The following is a 17,547-nucleotide window of genomic DNA, read 5'->3' on the forward strand; positions in this document are numbered from 1 at the left end:
CTTGAGGATGCTGAGACTTAGAATAAGTAGCTTGCCCAAAATTACACAGGGATTATGCTTCAGAAGTTGAGTTTGATTCCTTAGACTCTAGTCGAGTCAGTGTTCCTTCCCCTCTAACATTTTGCTTTTCCTTGGTGTTCACTAAACCATCTCTGTAAGGATTAGTTTTAGAATTTCCCCAGGAATTAGGCCCATGATTTTCAGGATTTGTTCAGTTCTGTTCAGTTTAGCTTCCCTCATGAACCTCAGCTCATGAACTTTAGCACTCCTAACGCTATACTTTCAGGAGTATGACAGATAAACACCTTCTCTTTCCTGTCCTTGTATAAATCTTTTTTACACTCTAAGTTGGGCAGCTCCATGGGCTTTCACATTGGTCTCTTCAAACAACTATTTTTCCCAATAGAAATTATTTCTCATTGTGTCCTCAGAATTTCAAGTTTCCTGTCACTCCTGGACAGATTCCCCTGCAGAATTTTAATCCATGGAATTCTACTGCAGTCCTCTGAAATCTAGCATGCATATCTTAACTGTACTTTCCTCTTCTCTTTCAGAAATTTTGGAGGCAAAAAGGGTCATTTTTTTCCCTCCCACCCTGTTTCCCATTATTTCCATCCCAATATCCAATTATAACTTGTCTGTGAGAGTCAGATCCATTATGAAATTTGTCCTTGTTGTTTCCTCCATCTCTTGAAGGAAGAAATTTTCAAGAAGTTAATATTTCACCTGCTTTTGGTAGAGTGAATCCTCCAGTAAATGTCTGCATGATTGAATTGTCCCATCATGAGCGTATTATAGCTTTGTGACAGGCTTTTGATCTTCTTTCCTGAAATCATCTATATCTTTTTGTTCAAGTGACCACTTTCTGTCCAGAATGATCTATCTTCTAAAGTGAATATGATCAGTCAGACGATGGTTTGTCCACAACATCTACCCTTCGTCCATTATAACACAACACACACCTGTTTCATCCTTCCAGTCCTGCTGCTTTACAACCTCCCTGTTCTGCAAGCTCTTCAGAACAATTATAATCTAATTGCTACCTGGGTGCCCATAACAACAGCTGCATAGGTGCTATTGGGAAAATTCTCTCCTCTTGCTCTCCAGAGTACCTTTTGACAGAGGCAGGCATCTGAGGGGTGGTTACTGTGTATCAAGAGTATATGATAATGAGCTATCATCCCCTTTTTGTTTTGCTTTGGAAATACATTACAGTAGTGCCTGAATATGTACAACTCAATGTACAAGGATCCATGCTCAGATTTTTTTATATAGATAAGACTGTAGGATTAAAAGTATGGGCTATTTTAGCAGTATTCCTTCTGTGTCACTTATTTAGACCCAAATGGTCTCCCCCCATGGTTACTGTCTCTCGATTTTTTTTTTTTACTTATTGCCTAAATTTTGAGCATTAATGTATAGACTTAAAATACATATATATAATATACATATATACTATTTATTTCATTAAATATTTCTCAGTTACATGTAAAAAATTTTAACATACATTTTTAAAAATTTTGAGTTCCAAAACCCTACCCTCTCACTCCTCCACTCCTTGAGAAGGCAAACAAAATATGATATAGATTATACATTTGAAGTCATGCAAAAATATTTTGATATCAGCATTGTTGCAAAAGAAAACAAAAAAACTCCAAGAAAAATAAAGTAAAAAAGTATGCTTCAGTCTGTTTCTCTCTGGCTGCATGTAGACAGTCATGAGTCCTTTGGAATTGTCTTGGATCATTGTGTTGATCAAAATAGCTAGGTCCTTTACAATTAATTATCATTATAATATTGCTGTTACTGTGTACAATGCTTACTTCGCTTTGCATCATTTTACATAAATCTTCCTAGATTTTTCTGAAACCATTTTACTCATCATTTCTTAGAGCACAAGAGTATTCCATAACAATCATATACCTCAGTTTGTTCATCTATTCCCCAATTGTTGGGCACCCCCTCAAGTTCCATTTCTTTTGCCACCACAGAAAGAGCTGCTATAAATATTTTTATAACAAATAGGTCCTTTTCTTTGATTATCTCAGGGATACAGACCTAATAGTGATTGCTTTTGAGACAATGGATTTTAGAATTTTAGGTGTCCCAACTGCTGTTTTCCTTCACTGTTACTTTTTTCTTTGGTATAAAACTTGATGAAGATAGGCAGTTTTCTCACTTCCTGTTGTTTTTATTTTCAAGCCCTTTTGATTAGATTTGCAAGACATCAGGTAAATATATTCTTACTAGACTTTATGAGATGGGCTCTAGCCTTGATTGAGGAGTCTACCATTTCTGTATTTCAAGTTCAGAAGTCCAAATGGCATATTTTGAGATCACCATTTTAGTCAACTTTTCATATCTACATAATATTTTTCTGCTTCCTTTGGCCCTCTGGTTTCTGCATTTCCTCAATACCTTAATATAAACTACCCTAAATTCCCCTTTGTCTGTGCTGTTTCTTTTCAGTTAGTCAGGGTTCATTAGGTTCTTTTGGCAGTCAGATAAATCCTATTGCCCCTAATCCAAATACTATTTTTTAAATGCATAAAATTATAAAAAATTACAAAGAAAGCCAATTATGTTGAATTACAGTTACCAGTTTTAAAGTTTACAGAATTCAGGTTAATATCTTTGAAATAAAGTATACCTATATAGGACCAGTCATGGATTTCATCTCACCAAGTCTCAGTAATCCTTATGAGGTCAATTTTGCATTAGATTCTAGTTCTTGTTGCCTGAACTTGGAACATTTATATATATTTATATATATATATATATATATATATATATATATATATATATATAAATTTAAAACCACTAGTTTTACTACTGGCTCCTTTCTCTGATTTTTTCTCCCAAAAGATATTAGAATTTAGAGGGAGCACTAAATTTTACTTTCCAAAATGTCTAGAATTCATAAGGACAAACAATTGTAGAGATAATATGTGATGAAGATTTTCTTTGGAGTCATGACTTCCACATGTTCAGGAATGGAGCTGTATAGTACTTTGTGCTTACTCAAGTCTGTCTTCTCATTCAGAGTTGCCCACTAACCACTACCTCAATGAGAACATGCTATACCTCAGAGCGGTTATGGGTAGGTGAGTGCTATAAGAATGACACTGCTTTGAGAGAAGCTACAGAGATTCAAGAGTGTCCCTTCTGCTCACAGCCATCTACTTCAATCTTCCTGTTGTCTTTGTCTGCAGTGCATAACAATTACACTAAGATATACAAATGAGTGGTACTGCATCCACTTCCAATGCTACATATCTCCTTTTTGGGAACTGTATGACTATAGTAGAAGAAATAGGCATAAGGTGCTCACACAATTAACCACCCTGGTACCTTCATCATTTCACCCCTTCAAATAGCCTTCTGGTTGGTCTCCTCTCCTCAAGCCTCTCTCAACTCCTAATACTGCCTAATACATTCAGATATCAAAAGTGATTTTCTTAAAGCACAGGTGTGGCCATGTCACCCCCTTCTCAGTAACTTTCCTGTTACCTCCAGGATCAAACATAAAAGGCTCCTTCACATCCTGACCCTTTCTTACCTTAGAGTTTTCTTAGACTTTACACCTTTCTATGTACTCTATAATTAAGCTCCCTTGGCCTTCTTGCTGTTCCGTGTACACAAAACTCTATCCCCCAACTCATATGTTGCTTGCCAGTAAAAAGGCATCCCACGCCTGGAATGTTCTCCACCTCTTACTTGCATCTACTGATTTGCATAGCTTCCTTCAAGACTAAGCTCAAATTCCACTTTCTAAGGAAGGTGCCTTCTCATCGCCATTGTCTTCCCTCTGAAATTAAATTCTAACTACTCTCTGTATATAACTATTTGGATGTTATTTCCTATAATGTGAACTCCTTGAGGGAAGAAACTGTTTTTGCCAATCTTTTTATCCTGGACACTTAATACAGTGCCCGATAATAGTACATCCTTAGTAAATGATTACTGACAGCTATATATCCCTTTTGTGGGGCTGAATGACTAGAAGGAAAAGCACAGGCAGAAGGAGTCCCTAAAAGTTCATTATGTGTAGGTGGAAGATTCCCATTTTTCTTTGTGGTCATAAGTCTTTCCTCTCATGATAAAGCAAAATGGATTTATTATTTGACCTTAAAAACTAGGGAGCTACCAATTGGCTACTTCTTAACCATTTCTTTGGGCATTGATTCATGTGAGATAATGTTTCAAAGGAAATGTGTCTTAGTATTTAGCTTAATAATGCTATAGCTAAAAGATTTTAGAAATATTTCTAGGAACTCTTGTTTAAGAAAGAGGCCAACAGAATATTAATAGACACTTGATTTATCTCCATTTTAGAGTTTTCCGAATAGAGTACGTATTTGAAAGAATACCACCACTTGACATTTTAGGGTGCTATTTCATTGACCAAGGCTCATTTGATTGTTAAAACAATCCTGTGAGATTGTCAGGGCAGGTGATTCTATCTTCCTTTTTTATAGATAGGAAATCATGCCAGAAATTCTGGGATTTGTGCCCAAATCTCACAGTTAGGTATTGCCAGTTCTGGGTCTAAAACCTACCATCTATTGATTCCTCTGAGACACCATCTTAGAAAAAACTGAATCTGAGACCTATTTGTTGCATTTTTTTTTTTGGTAATACAATAAAATATGCCATACTTAGTGACAATAAATATTTTAATAACATTATTTTTGACAACTTATGCATGTATAAAGGTGATTTCCCCATCCCTTACTACATTTACAAACTAGATAATGAACTATACTTGCCATTAGGTGTGCAAAGCCTACCACATCTTTAATTTGCAAATCCTGCAAAGAATTATTTTACAATGTGTTGGGAAAAATAACAAAGCATTTGAGTTTTCATTGTACATTTGTACATTAGTTTAGATGAAACATTTCAAATAAAACAAATATAGAGATTTCATATATACAAATATAGCATTATAGTATGTATATTTTTTTTCCAAAGGATAAAACCTTAAACTTTGACTTTGCATGCATGACCTGAATTTAATTCTTCACTCCATTTATAACTTTAAGCCAAAATTTTTAATCTCCTCTGCCCTGCAATGATGTCTTGGGTCAATGTTCACATGCCCTTTTCCTCACCTCTTTCCCTGTCACTGATGTAATCAAATGATTGGAGTTATTAATATCACTGAAGAAGGTATGCAAATATATCTTACAGCATTTGCCTATTCTATTTGGAACTAGTCCCACTTCCACATGTTAGGACATGGAATTATTGCTATTCAGTTGTAACTTTCGAATAAGGAGAGATCCGTAGGTTGATGGACGTGATCATACTTCATGAACCAAATGCTTACAAGATACTAGACTATGCAAGCTGGTATAATCAAGTGATTGAGGTCATTAAAGGAAAACATACCATTTTCAGAACTAACAGCTCTTTCTATGTACGTGAATTCTCTATCCTTGAGAAGATAAAATAATAGGCTTCCATGGCCTGTGTTTGGATGGCAGAGTTTCTGCAAAAACTCGTCCGTCTTAGAAACATAAGGACTCATTGCACAAGCAGTATTTGGATGGAGAGAAGTCAGATGTTACTCTACACAGGGCTGAAGACAAGTTCACTTAGGTACCAAGTCAAAAGGCAATGATCGAAGAAGGCTAAACTAACCACCTAAAACAAACAAAACCACTATATTATCAACACTTGCCATAGATAGGATTTCTTTAAAGTCCCAACTTCATGTTGGCAGTGAAAGAAGAAAGTGCTGAAGGAGAATGCTTAGCAAGAGCACTGGACATATATCCTTGAAGTGTTTCTAGGGGCATGTGTATGTACAAGAGTGTCAGGTGAGGAGCTGCAGTGTTAAAGGGCAGTGCTTTCTGACTCTTCCTCTGAGTCTCTTTTCTCAGTCCCTGCTTGTCTTGTCATGTGCTCCAGAAGACCCGGGTGGAGTGAAGAACCAAGCTCTACGTGGATAGAAGGGATATCAAAGTGGACAAGATCTGGAAATGGGCAGAGAAAAGTCATTGAAATAGTGCTTCTTGCTTTAAAAAAAAAAAAAAAGATGCAAGTAGAATCAGCATTAGGGAGCAGGGAATTGTGGCCCATTCCTTTACCACCACACTACAACCTATCCCCCTCTGCCATACCACAGACACAGACACACACAGACACACACACACCTTTTTTTAAGATGATACATTGATGACTTAGTATATACTATTTAATGCAAAGATGAGGATATTATCATGTTTGTGATTAGGCTCTTGTTCCTTTTCTTCCTACTGGTAAAAAAGGTTGGAGAGGCTAAGACATCCAGATTCTATCCTTTCTTTCACAGTAGAGGCTGATGAGCAGTCACTTCATATTGCATTAAATATAAAATCACTATTGGTAATTTTGTCCTATTTCAGTACCACAGTGGGGAAAAAACCCAACCCTCTGGATACTGAGAGGACTGCAATTAATTGCCTAGCTAGCTGATGCTTCTTGCCACCTCCATGGAAGCAAGGCTTTACTGGGCTCCTCACCCCAACAAGCCTAGGAATAGTTGGAGACAGATTAAATCTCTGTCACATGAGGAAACATGAGGCACATTGACTGGAATTGGATCTCTGACCCTAATTTCAGTCACAGTACATTAGCCCAAACCAGGGATTGATTGTCCTAAGAAGCTCTGGAATTAACCCTGTTATGACAGATTTATAATCCCTCTTGATCACTCTTAAGGTTACCTTAGTTCCCTGTGCAAAGATATTTTTTTCCAAGGGAGAATCTGGTCCTCAAGGACTTTCCATGACTAGCAGGAAGAAAGTGCCCATCATAAGACCAATGTGTGTATGGAAATCCTAGAACATCTTTAACTGGTATAATAACCCCTTGTTGGAGATAAAACTCTTGGCTGAAGAAAATGATAGCTGTAGTTTCATTCAGTCCTCTTATTTACACTCCCTTAAATGGGTTCTCAAGGACTGCTAAGCTAGTGGTGAAGAAATGTGGAATTAACGAGGAATTACAGAGCTCTAAACAAACATTGGATAGTAGAAACAGCAAAATACAGGTTTATGAATGGGATTAGCCACCTGCTTCTACATTCCGACTCTATCCTACCCCAAATAAAAAATTTAAAATATCTCTGATGATGCAAAACAAGCAACCTGAGTCAGGTTCCTTCTGGTGGAAATGTTAGGAGAGCACCTCCCAGGTCATCAGATAAGCTTGGAGACTATACAATCCTTGACTCCCTTAAAGAAAAAAGCACTTGCAAAGTAAAGTGATTTCTCCTTCTTTGGGTTTGTTCTTATTTATGTTAAACTATTTGGCAAGATACAGCACAAGGCTGATTGAATATATATCTTTAATATATCTTTATATACCTACCACTGTTTAGTCATTATGTACCCAGAGCAACATGAGGGGGAAGCAAAATAGATCTGTAGCACTGCTCCCCACAAAACAAAGAAAAATGAAATCATTCAGCCTTGCAAACCCCTTTCATTGACCTTTATGGAAAGGAGTTTATTTCTTGTTTTTTGGGCTCCAGAAAACATTTTTATCAACCCCATTCTCGCTGTAAAGACACAATGATAGGCAAAGATCTTGGGACTGAAGAGCCCAGCTATCATCTAGTGAAGTGAGCAAGGTTGACAGGCCTGGCATTAGTCCTCCCTTCACCTATGTAGATGGGCTTGTTTTGGTCACTGCAGTCCCAAAAGGAGGAGGCATATGTGCTCCCCCTACTCTTCTGCCTGACATTTAGTGCTGAAAGATGGATAGAGCAATTAGCAAGCCAAGGGAGCAACCGTTGTCCCTATATTATACCAAAATCACATAATGGCCATTGCAAGTAACCATACTTATAATGTGCAGTCTTTTCATCCAACTAAAACCTAACAGGAGACAAGGCACGCCCATTTTGGCTTGTCCTTTTCTCTGTGATCCTAAGAAAGTCAAGTTGTCCTTGTGAATATACTAATTCCTTTCACTGCTAAAATAAAACTGTCTAGTCCTCTAGAAACTTGCTTTTGCACAAAAGAAAGAACATAGAAATATTCTTATAAAGCATCATCATAATTTTCTATCATAATAACCAAAATGCTAATTCACATGGCTGTGTTGTTAGATGGTGTCAATCTGGGAATGGCTAGAGAGCCTGGCTTGAGAATGTTTGAACAACAAGGTTCTAAAAAAATTGTTCCTGTCTTAAAAATTTTTTTTCCAGTGAATTCCTTCAGTTTCTGTGTAATCTTGTTTTCCTTGATATTATGGCTCCTACAGTAATATTAATTCAAGACAAGTAGAAATATATTCAGATGGAATACATCTCTCAACCTCTAAAATATACAAACTGAATTAGAACAATACTTCTAGTGAATTCAATGGTTTATTCTGCAAGGTTGAAATAATCTGACTATATTACTCTTCCAAAATGAGACGTTGTTGGTTTTGAATAACTAAAAAATTTTCCAAAATTGGGCAGAAATGTACAGATATAAACATCCCAGTCTATATCTGAGTTTTTGTTTTTAAAAGTACTCTTTATGGAATATTTTAAGAGAAGCAGCTTATTGTAGTAGAAAGAGCACTTGACTGGGAGCCAGAACATCTGCTTTTAAATCCTTGCTTTTGCTACCATTTAGGTGACTTGGGAACAATTTACTTCACTTTCCTGAGTTTCAATTTCCTTATCTGTAAAGTGAGTGGGCTAGACTAGATTATCTGCAGTCCCTTTCATTTAAATTCCTTTGATTATCTGTGGAAGCTACCAAGAGCAGGTGCAACTATCTCCCATCTGAGTTATCTCCTAGCTGAGATGCAAGAGGGTTAACAGGTGGTAGTGGTGACTTCTGGTATAGTGTTCATCCATTAGACCTGGTCAAATGACATTAAGGTCCTGTCTCAGTAATTTAGAATTCTTGCATTTATCTAAGAACACTTACAGGAAGCATCAAGGATCCAGGGCAAAGTTCACTCTTTGGAATAGAAAGTCATATGATCGGACAACCAAAGCACATCAACATCCCCTGGGAGGAGTAGCAGTGCCCATAATCAAATAAGGGGGAGGTGCTCATACAAGTATTGAAAAACAATTAATGAAGTGATTTGGGGAAGGAGAGAAGGAAAATCTTTTTTTCCTTAATTGGAGCAGAAGAATAGAAAAAGGTCAGCAGTTCTAAGAAGCCAAATAAGCTTACTAATAAATTCATTGTTAGTGAGCTTGTGGAATCAGTAAGAGCCACACAGCCATGCAACTCGGGTTGAGCCACATGCAGAGGTGATGAGTTAGTGACAGCAGCTGTCAAGTTGACCTGGGTTAGCCTTCAGAATTAGAAGGAAGATGGAGACTTGGATGCCAGCTTACCCTGAAAATCCCCCTCATACTTATCCACAATTGCGCCACTCATTGTCAAACAGCTGGAATGACATAATGATAGGATTTGGAGAAAGGAATAAAAACAAGGAAACAATAACAGAACTGAGAAAATGCTAAAAACAGCAGTATGCTAGAATTTCAGTTCACACCAGTTAAGCAAACAAAATAATTACAGGTAATATACTACAGAATACAGAAATTGTTCAAGGGACGTGTACAATTAGGACAAAACTCAACATTATGGAAAGCAAAAACGGCAATAACAGCAAGAAACAATGTGTGTGTGTGTGTGTGTGTGTATGTGTGTGTGTGTGTGTGTGTGCGTGTGTGTGTGTATGGGCTCATGCACGCGCACAGGGAAATATGTATTTGTTCTCCAGCTCGGTGGTTCTCAAATTCTGCCATTAATTATTTAAAAACTAAAAGCCACTGTCTTTTCAAATGCCTTCTGGTCCCCAGTCATTTCAAAACATTTTTTTTTCCCCAAGAAAAGATATCCCACCCCAGTTCTCAAATCAAATACATGCTTCTTTCTTCTTTTAAATATTTTCCCAAGCCTCTTCTTCAAAATGCTCCCAATAATATTTACTACCCTCTTCTTCCTTCTTATACTTAAATGGGGTAAAAAAAGCAGAAAGATGTGACTCATGGGAGAGTACTTTCTACTCTACGTCAGGCCCAGGTGTTCTGGGATTTTTTTTTTTTAATGGTTACAGAGATTGTTGGTTTGAGATGTATTTAAAAAAATCAGTTTAGGAACATGGATGCCTGATAAACAAGAATACGTTAACAACAAGCATACATTAATGAGGATGCCTTAGTTTAAAAGGCTAAGGTCTGTGTTTAGGGGAAAAGGCACTACCACCATAATAAACCCACCCAATGAAGCAAGCTACAAAGGAGAAAATGGTGTTCAAATATGTTTTTCAAGGACTCTTCCTACAACTTAAAAACCATACATATGTACAGTTTCCCAAAGCTTCTTATAATCTATCATAGTGGATTATAACCTCACAGGGTTATTGTGAGGATCAAATAAGACAGTATTTGTAAAAACTGTTTAGCACAGTTCCTGGCACATAATAGTCATTATACAAGTGCTTATTCCTTTTTCACCATCATAATGATTGCAGACTGATTATAAAACATTCTTACTAGCTCTATTAAAGCCATTGGGATGGCTTAAAATGCAATGAAAAATGTGAGTCCTTTTGGGAAGAATACATAGCCTAGGTCTACATGAGTGCAAATGAGAAGCTTTCCACAATGTTTAAAAATAAAGCTGCCCGTTCATGAAATTATCTAAAAAGTCGCATGAAAATGATTTAATATCAAGATAAGCAGGTAGAAGACTAGGATTATTTTCTAAGAGGGCATCCTTTTCTGCTCCTGGGGTAAAATATCAAGCTATTTGCTCTCTCAGTCGAGATTTGCCTGATCTGTCCCTAAGGTTTTGACTTTCCAAACAATGGCAACTTTTCTATTTCATTAATCAATCATATCAGGTGTGTTTTAAAACCCACCTTTAAATCTATACTTGAGCTTGGGCAGTGCCCTGAAAGAAAGTAGGTTTCTTTAAAAGTACTTTCTTTTTTCTTATTTAACAAATTACACCTCCCGAACAAATCTATGGATTGGACTTTCATACTTAAAAATGGAAAAATTAATTTAGCTGGGATACTAGTTCAGTTGTTTTTATTTTATTTACAATTTTAAAAATAGAGACATAAAGATAAATTATAGTTCGCTACTTAGGATCTCAACCAAAACTGTAATGCCATTAAGATTGTTAATTTGGGTAAAGAGGAATGATAACTCTCAATATATTCTTTTAAACTTGTGCCCATTCCTCTTGTTATTAGTATCATGTTGACACAGGAAATTTCAATAGGCTAATTATACTAATAGGAAGAAATGTCTTAAGTTTTTGTTTATCCTCTGTTTGGGACTCAGACAAGTTCTGCGACCTTCTCCATTTCACAAGGCAACAGAAAGTCTCCCAGATCTTGAAGCATAAAAGACAGAGATACCTATTTTGATTCCTGTTGATTCATTAGTTAACCATGGTCCTGTCACTTTTCACATTTTCAAAGGCTCTTTATCAAGGTTTACTTCTCCAGAAAAATTCAAAATGCCTGGAAGAAACTGTAGGTATCAACGTCAAAATGCTAAGAACATAAAAAGAACCTGAGCTCTTTGCAAATGGACCTAAATTCTAGCTGCTTTTCAATGGGTTTGTTGCTAAGAGCAAAAAAGATGTTATCTTAAAAGTTACCCATGACACCAATACAGTAATCTCAATGGTAAATAGAGACTGGTTAACCATCAATAAAATCAAATAATCTCTCCCTTGTTCATATTCCACTAAAGTTCATAGAAAACTTCTAGAGAGCCAGTGGCTTGGTTACCTGTAGACATGCTTTCCCCAGAAGACATGCCATCTATCACAAGGTGGTCCACAGACTGTGAACCAGAGCCAGAGGTGTTTACTGTAGGAGGCTGTGGAGGTGGCAGCGTGGGCCTCTGTCGAGGCTTAGGAGTAGGCCGTGATTTGGTTAAAGTGCTTGTGACGACAGGAGTAGATAGGGAGAGCGTTGTAGCAGGGGGAAGCTGGCCTGAAACCAATAAGTAACCTTGAGGGTAATTCAGTCCATATGGAGAAGGGGTACTTGGTGGTGTAGGAGAGAGGCTGACTGGAGATGGCTGGCCAGCAGACTGGTCAGTCATACCACCTAACTGACTGAAAGTGACCTTGGGTGGTATTGGTGCCAGCTTCCTTGAAACTGAAAGAAAAAAAATACTATTAAATTAAGTTCACTTCATTTAGCTTCTAAATATATTTTCATACTTTTACCTTGGCCTTTTACTAAATCTGACAGGTACTGAAAACTGTACTGACTTCATTAACCCATGTGTATTCATTTATTCAACCAACATTTATTTAGAACTTATTACATGCAATATACAATTAGGATAAATTAAATGGTAAAGGTTCAAACTTCAACAGAGTATGCCAAATGGGTTAGTATTAAAAATTCTCTGCAATTTTCTACCTAATTATTTCCTACTGTTATGAGTTACTACTGTGCATAATGGCCACTACATTTAGACATTAGAAAAGTAGAAAAGTGGAGAAGTAACTAAAGAGGATTTTCCAAAATAAAGATCACTAATCTGAATAACTGAATTATAACTGAATACCTGAATAAACGAATAATTGAATTATGCCTGTAACAACCCCATATTTTTTCTCCCTGAAAGTGCAGATCTTAAGCATACTTATTTCTCATAACAAATTTATATTTGGTACATCATACTAGATCTAGCTTAATTTTAGCTTTTTTGAGGGGAATGGGAGTTATTGCTGAATGCTAGAATGGGAATGGAACTCTGGGAATATGTATCAGTTTTGGGGAAGTGAAATCCTTCCCATCTATTATGAAACATACCATTTGCTTGCAGAACTGTACAGGAGTATACCTTCCCCACCCCAGTAAAGCTCTGTACCATGCTGTACTCAGTATTGTTCATGATGAAAGTATAAGACATTGTTCTAGGTACTTTAACATTAAGCCCTCAGAAATGGTAGTGACAAGCAGAGGAGGAAATTTGTGTCACTGAATACAGTGGTATGGGATGAGCCTTGAGTATCTAACCAAAGGCCCAGATGAGAAGCTGACATTTACACTTTTTACAAAGCTATAACTTTTGAGTAGATCATGAAGATTGAGTTAATATAATGCCCACATAATTAGACAACTTGATGATTTCAATCTAAAGTACAACCAGACTGGTTGGTTGGATATCATGCTGATAACACATTGAGTGAATGGCCAAATTTTTAATGTTTCATAGAAACTATAGAATCTGAGGAACTGCATTCAAATCTTTGATCTGCCTGTGTCACCTGAGGCAAGCCTCTTCATTTCTCTGAAGCTCAGTTTCCTCAATTGTAAAAATGAAGGGATTGGAATGGATGGCCCTCCTAAATCTAAATCTAGTTGTGTTATTCAATGTAAATTTGCCAAGTTCGCAATGTTTTCCCACCTCTTCTAAGTGATAAATTAGTATTGACAATTAGGAGTGTAAAAAAGGGAGACTATTTAGAACCAGATTGAGACAAATAGCTCATAAAACTCTATTGATAAGAAAACAAATAAAAGTTCAGTTTAAGATGATTAAGAAACTTCTTAATCTGGAAGGAAGAATTCTGAGTCATTTAATTGATTCTGGGTAAATCTTTTACTTCTCTTTTCCTTGGTGTCTTCATCTGGAGAAAGGGGAAATATCACTTCCAAATTTTTCTCCTGATGTCTCTTTCCTCACTTCCCTCCCTATTTGAATGGCTTCTCCATCACTCTAGTGGCTGATAAGAAAGGCTATATTTCCCCATTTCCCACCTGGAAACACATAAATACAAACGAGATTTTTTAGCCACTTTTGGGTAGACTTGGGCAATTAAGCTTCTCTTAACCACCCTGGACTCTCTCCACTTCTTTCATTTCTTTCACTATCTTCTTTCCCAGTAACTCTTCTCAAAACTACTTGAATAAATTCCTTTGGTCCTAGCTCTTTGAATTGCCTTTGTGTATAGGCACCATATAGTGAAGACTATATATCTTCACTCATCTTGTTCTGCAACTCTAAAAGGTTTAAGTGGTTCACATCAGCATGCTCATGCCTCTCCTCATCTCAAAACTCTCTGGCAATCTCTGTCTCACCAATTGCTTTGCTGCCCTGGAGAAATCTTTGTCCTTGGATTCTTGGAGCTAATTAGTTCCAGAAATCTTCCCCAGTCACTGTACTTCACTTCTCTCCAGCTATCTCCTCCTTTCCAACTGATTTGCTGCTGAGAAGATAGTCTTTTCTCCCTTTCTATCCATGATCTCTGCTATTTTTTTTGTGGGGCATGTCAGTCTATGGCCCTTTTGCCCTACTCACCATTTCAACTTCCCTGATGAATTGCCCCTCTCTGGCCACCCTTGTCTCTTCCCTTTAGAATATAGGTTCCTGTAAGTCAAGGACACAACTTTATTTTTGTATTTTTATCCAGGGAACATGCCATCTATCACAAGGTGGTCTACAAACTGTGAACCAGAGCCAGAGGTGTTTACTGTAGTAGGGGGTGGAGGTGGGTGGCAGTGTGGGCCTCTATCGATGCATAGGAGTAGACTGTGATTTGGTTAAAGTGCTTGTAATGACAAAAGTAGATAGAGAAAGCACTGTAGCAGGAGGAAGCTGGTCTGAAACTAATAAGTAAACTTAAGGATAATTCAATCTATCGGGAAAAGGGGTATTTTTTATATATGTTTAATTTAAAATTATTTTACACTAATTTATTTTTAGTTTTCAACATTCACTTCATAAGATTGAGTTTCAAATTTTCTCCTGCTTTCTATTTTCCCTCCTCCCCAAGATGGCGTGCTCTACTTATGCATTCATATTAAACATATTTTCACATTAATCATGATGTAAAGAAGAATTAGAACTAACATGAGGAACCACAAGAAAGAAGACACAGAACAAAACAACAAAAGAAAAAAGGAGCAAATGGTATGCTTCCATCTGCCTTCAGACTACAAAATTCTTTCTCTGGATATGGATAGCATTTTCCATCATGAGTCTTTTGGAGTAGTCTTAGATCCTCACATTGCTGAGAAAAGCTAAGTCTATCAAAGGACTTAGTCAGTCATCATACAATGTAGCTATTACTGTATACAGTGTTCTGGTTCTGTTCATTTTGCTCAGCATCAATTCATATAAGTCTTTCCAGGTTTTTCTGAAGTCTGCCTGTTTGTCATTTGTCATAGGACAATAGTATTCCATTACATTCATATACCACAATTTGTTCAGCCATTTCCCAATTGATGGACATCCCATCATTTTCCAATTCTTTGCCATCACAAAAAGAACTACTATAAATATTTTTGCAGAGGTGGTTCCTTTTCCCATTTTTATGATCTTTTTGAGATACAGCCCTAGAAGTGGTATTGTTGGGTCAAAGGGTATGCACAGTTTTATAGCCCTTTGGACACAGTTCCAAATTGCTCTCCAGAATGGTTGGATCAGCTCCCAACTCCACCAATAATGCATTAGTGTTCCAATTTTCCCACATCTTATCCAACATTTATCATTTTCCTGTTTTGCCATATTAGCCAAACTGATAGGTGTGATGTGATACCTGAGAGTTGTTTTGATTTGTATTTCTCTAATCAATAATGATTTAGAGCATTTTTTTCATATGACTAAAGATGGTTTTAATTTCCTCCTCTGAAAACTGCCTATTCATATCCTTTGACCATTTATCAATTGAGAAATAATTTGGATTCTTATAAATTTGATGGTTCTCTATGTATTTTAGATATGAGACCTTTATCAGAGATACAGGTTGTAAAAATTCTTTCCTGTTTTTCTGCTTCCCTCTTAATCTTAGTTGCATTGGTTTTGTTTGCACAAAACCTTTTCAATTTAATGTAATCCAAAATATCCATTTTGCATTTCATAATGTTCTCTATCTCCTTTGGTCATAAATTTTTCCCTTCTCCATAAATCTGAGAGGTAAACTATTCCTTGCTCTCCCAGTTTGCTTATAGTATCAGTCATTCTATCTAAATTGTGTATCCATTTTGACTTTGTTTTGGTATACAATATAAGATGTTGGTCTATGCTAGTTTCTGTCATACTATTTTCCTGTTTTCCCAGAAGTTTTTGTCAAATAGTGAGTTCTTATCCCAGAAGTTGGAGTCTTTGGGTTTTTCAAATAGTAGATTACTATAGTCATTGACTACTGTGTCTTGTGCACCTAATCTATTCCACTGATCCACTACACTATTTCATAGCCAGTACCAAGTAGTTTTGATGATTACTACTTTATAATACAATTTAAGATCTGGTATGTCTAGGCCACCTTCCCCAACATTTCTTTTCATTAATTCCCATGATATTCTGGGCCTTTTGTTCTTCCAGATGAATTTTGTTATTATTTTTCCTAGCTCTGTAAAACAATTTTTTTGGTAATTTGATTGGTATGACACTGAATAAGTGAACTAGTTTATGTAGAATTATCATTTTTATTATATTAGCTCATCCTACCCATGAGCAACTAATGTTTTTCCCATTACTTAGACCTGACTTTATTTGTGAGAAAAATATTTTGTAATTGTGTTCGTATAATTCCTGGATTTGTTTTGGCAGATAGATTCCCAAATATTTCATAATGTCTACAGTAACTTTATGTGGAATTTCTCTTTCTATCTCTTGCTGTTGGACTTTGTTAGTAATAAAAAGAAATGTTGGTGATTTCAGTGGGTTTATTGTTTATTATTGTTGAAATGGTCAATTATGCTGATGGTTTCATAATATAAAACCAGCCCTGTATTTCTGGTATAAATGCTACCTGACCATAGTGTATTATCCTTGAGATAAACTGCTATACTCTCCTTGTTAATATTTTATTTAAAAGTTTTGCATTTATATTCATTGGAGAAATGGGTCTATAATTTTCCTTCTCCCTTTTGGCTCTTCCGGTTTAGGTATCAGTACCATATTTGTATCATATAAAGAATTTGGTAAGATTCCTTTTTTGCCTATTTTCTCAAAAGTCTATATAGTATTAGAATTAATTGTTCTTTAAATGTTTGATAGAATTCACTCATAAATCCATCTGGCCCTGGAGATTTTTTTTCTTAGGGAGTTCATTGATGGCTTGTTCAGTTTCTTTTTCTGAAATGGGGTTAAGTATTTTATTTCTTCTTCTGTTAATTTGGGCAATTCATATTTTTGTAAATATTCATCCATTTCACTACGATTGTCAAATTTATGGGCATATAAATTGGCAAAATTGCTCCTAATTATCGTTTTAATTTCCTCTTCACTAGTGATAAATTCACTCTTTTCATTTTTGATACTGGTAATTTGGTTTTATTCTTTCTTTTTCTAAATTAAATTAATCAGAGGTTCATCTATTTTATTGTTTTTTCATAAAACTAGCTCTTAGTTTTATTTATTAGTTTAGTAGTTTTCTTGATTTCAATTTTATTAATCTCTCCTTTGTTTTTCAGTATTTTTAGTTTGGCATTTAATTGGGGAGTTTTAATTTGTTCTTTTTCTAGCTTTTTTAGTTGTCTGCCTAATTTATTGATCTCTTCTTTCTCTATTTTATTAATGTAAGCATTTAGAGATATAAAACTTCCCTT

The 17,547-nt window shown here is 36.1% G+C and overlaps 1 protein-coding gene across 3 annotated transcripts in view; it reads right to left on the reverse strand.

Annotated features, from left to right (window-relative positions):
- Positions 1-4,774: 4,774 nt before the first annotated feature.
- Positions 4,775-17,547, reverse strand: part of ARHGAP44 (Rho GTPase activating protein 44) — a 191,803-nt gene continuing 179,030 nt past the window's right edge. For 2 of the 3 annotated variants that reach the window (XM_072645032.1, XM_072645029.1), the window contains 3 exons: positions 11,761-12,135; positions 9,341-9,393; positions 5,900-5,981 (listed from right to left, as the gene is read on the reverse strand). In XM_072645032.1, coding sequence (XP_072501133.1) covers positions 9,386-9,393; positions 11,761-12,135 — 383 coding nt within the window. In that variant the 3' untranslated portion in view covers positions 5,900-5,981; positions 9,341-9,385. Of the gene's footprint in view, positions 5,982-9,340; positions 9,394-11,760; positions 12,136-17,547 lie in introns of all 3 variants that reach the window. The other variant, XM_072645033.1, reaches the window with a different exon arrangement.

This window comes from Notamacropus eugenii, chromosome 2, assembly GCF_028372415.1.
Source record: "Notamacropus eugenii isolate mMacEug1 chromosome 2, mMacEug1.pri_v2, whole genome shotgun sequence".
NCBI lineage: Eukaryota > Metazoa > Chordata > Mammalia > Diprotodontia > Macropodidae > Notamacropus > Notamacropus eugenii.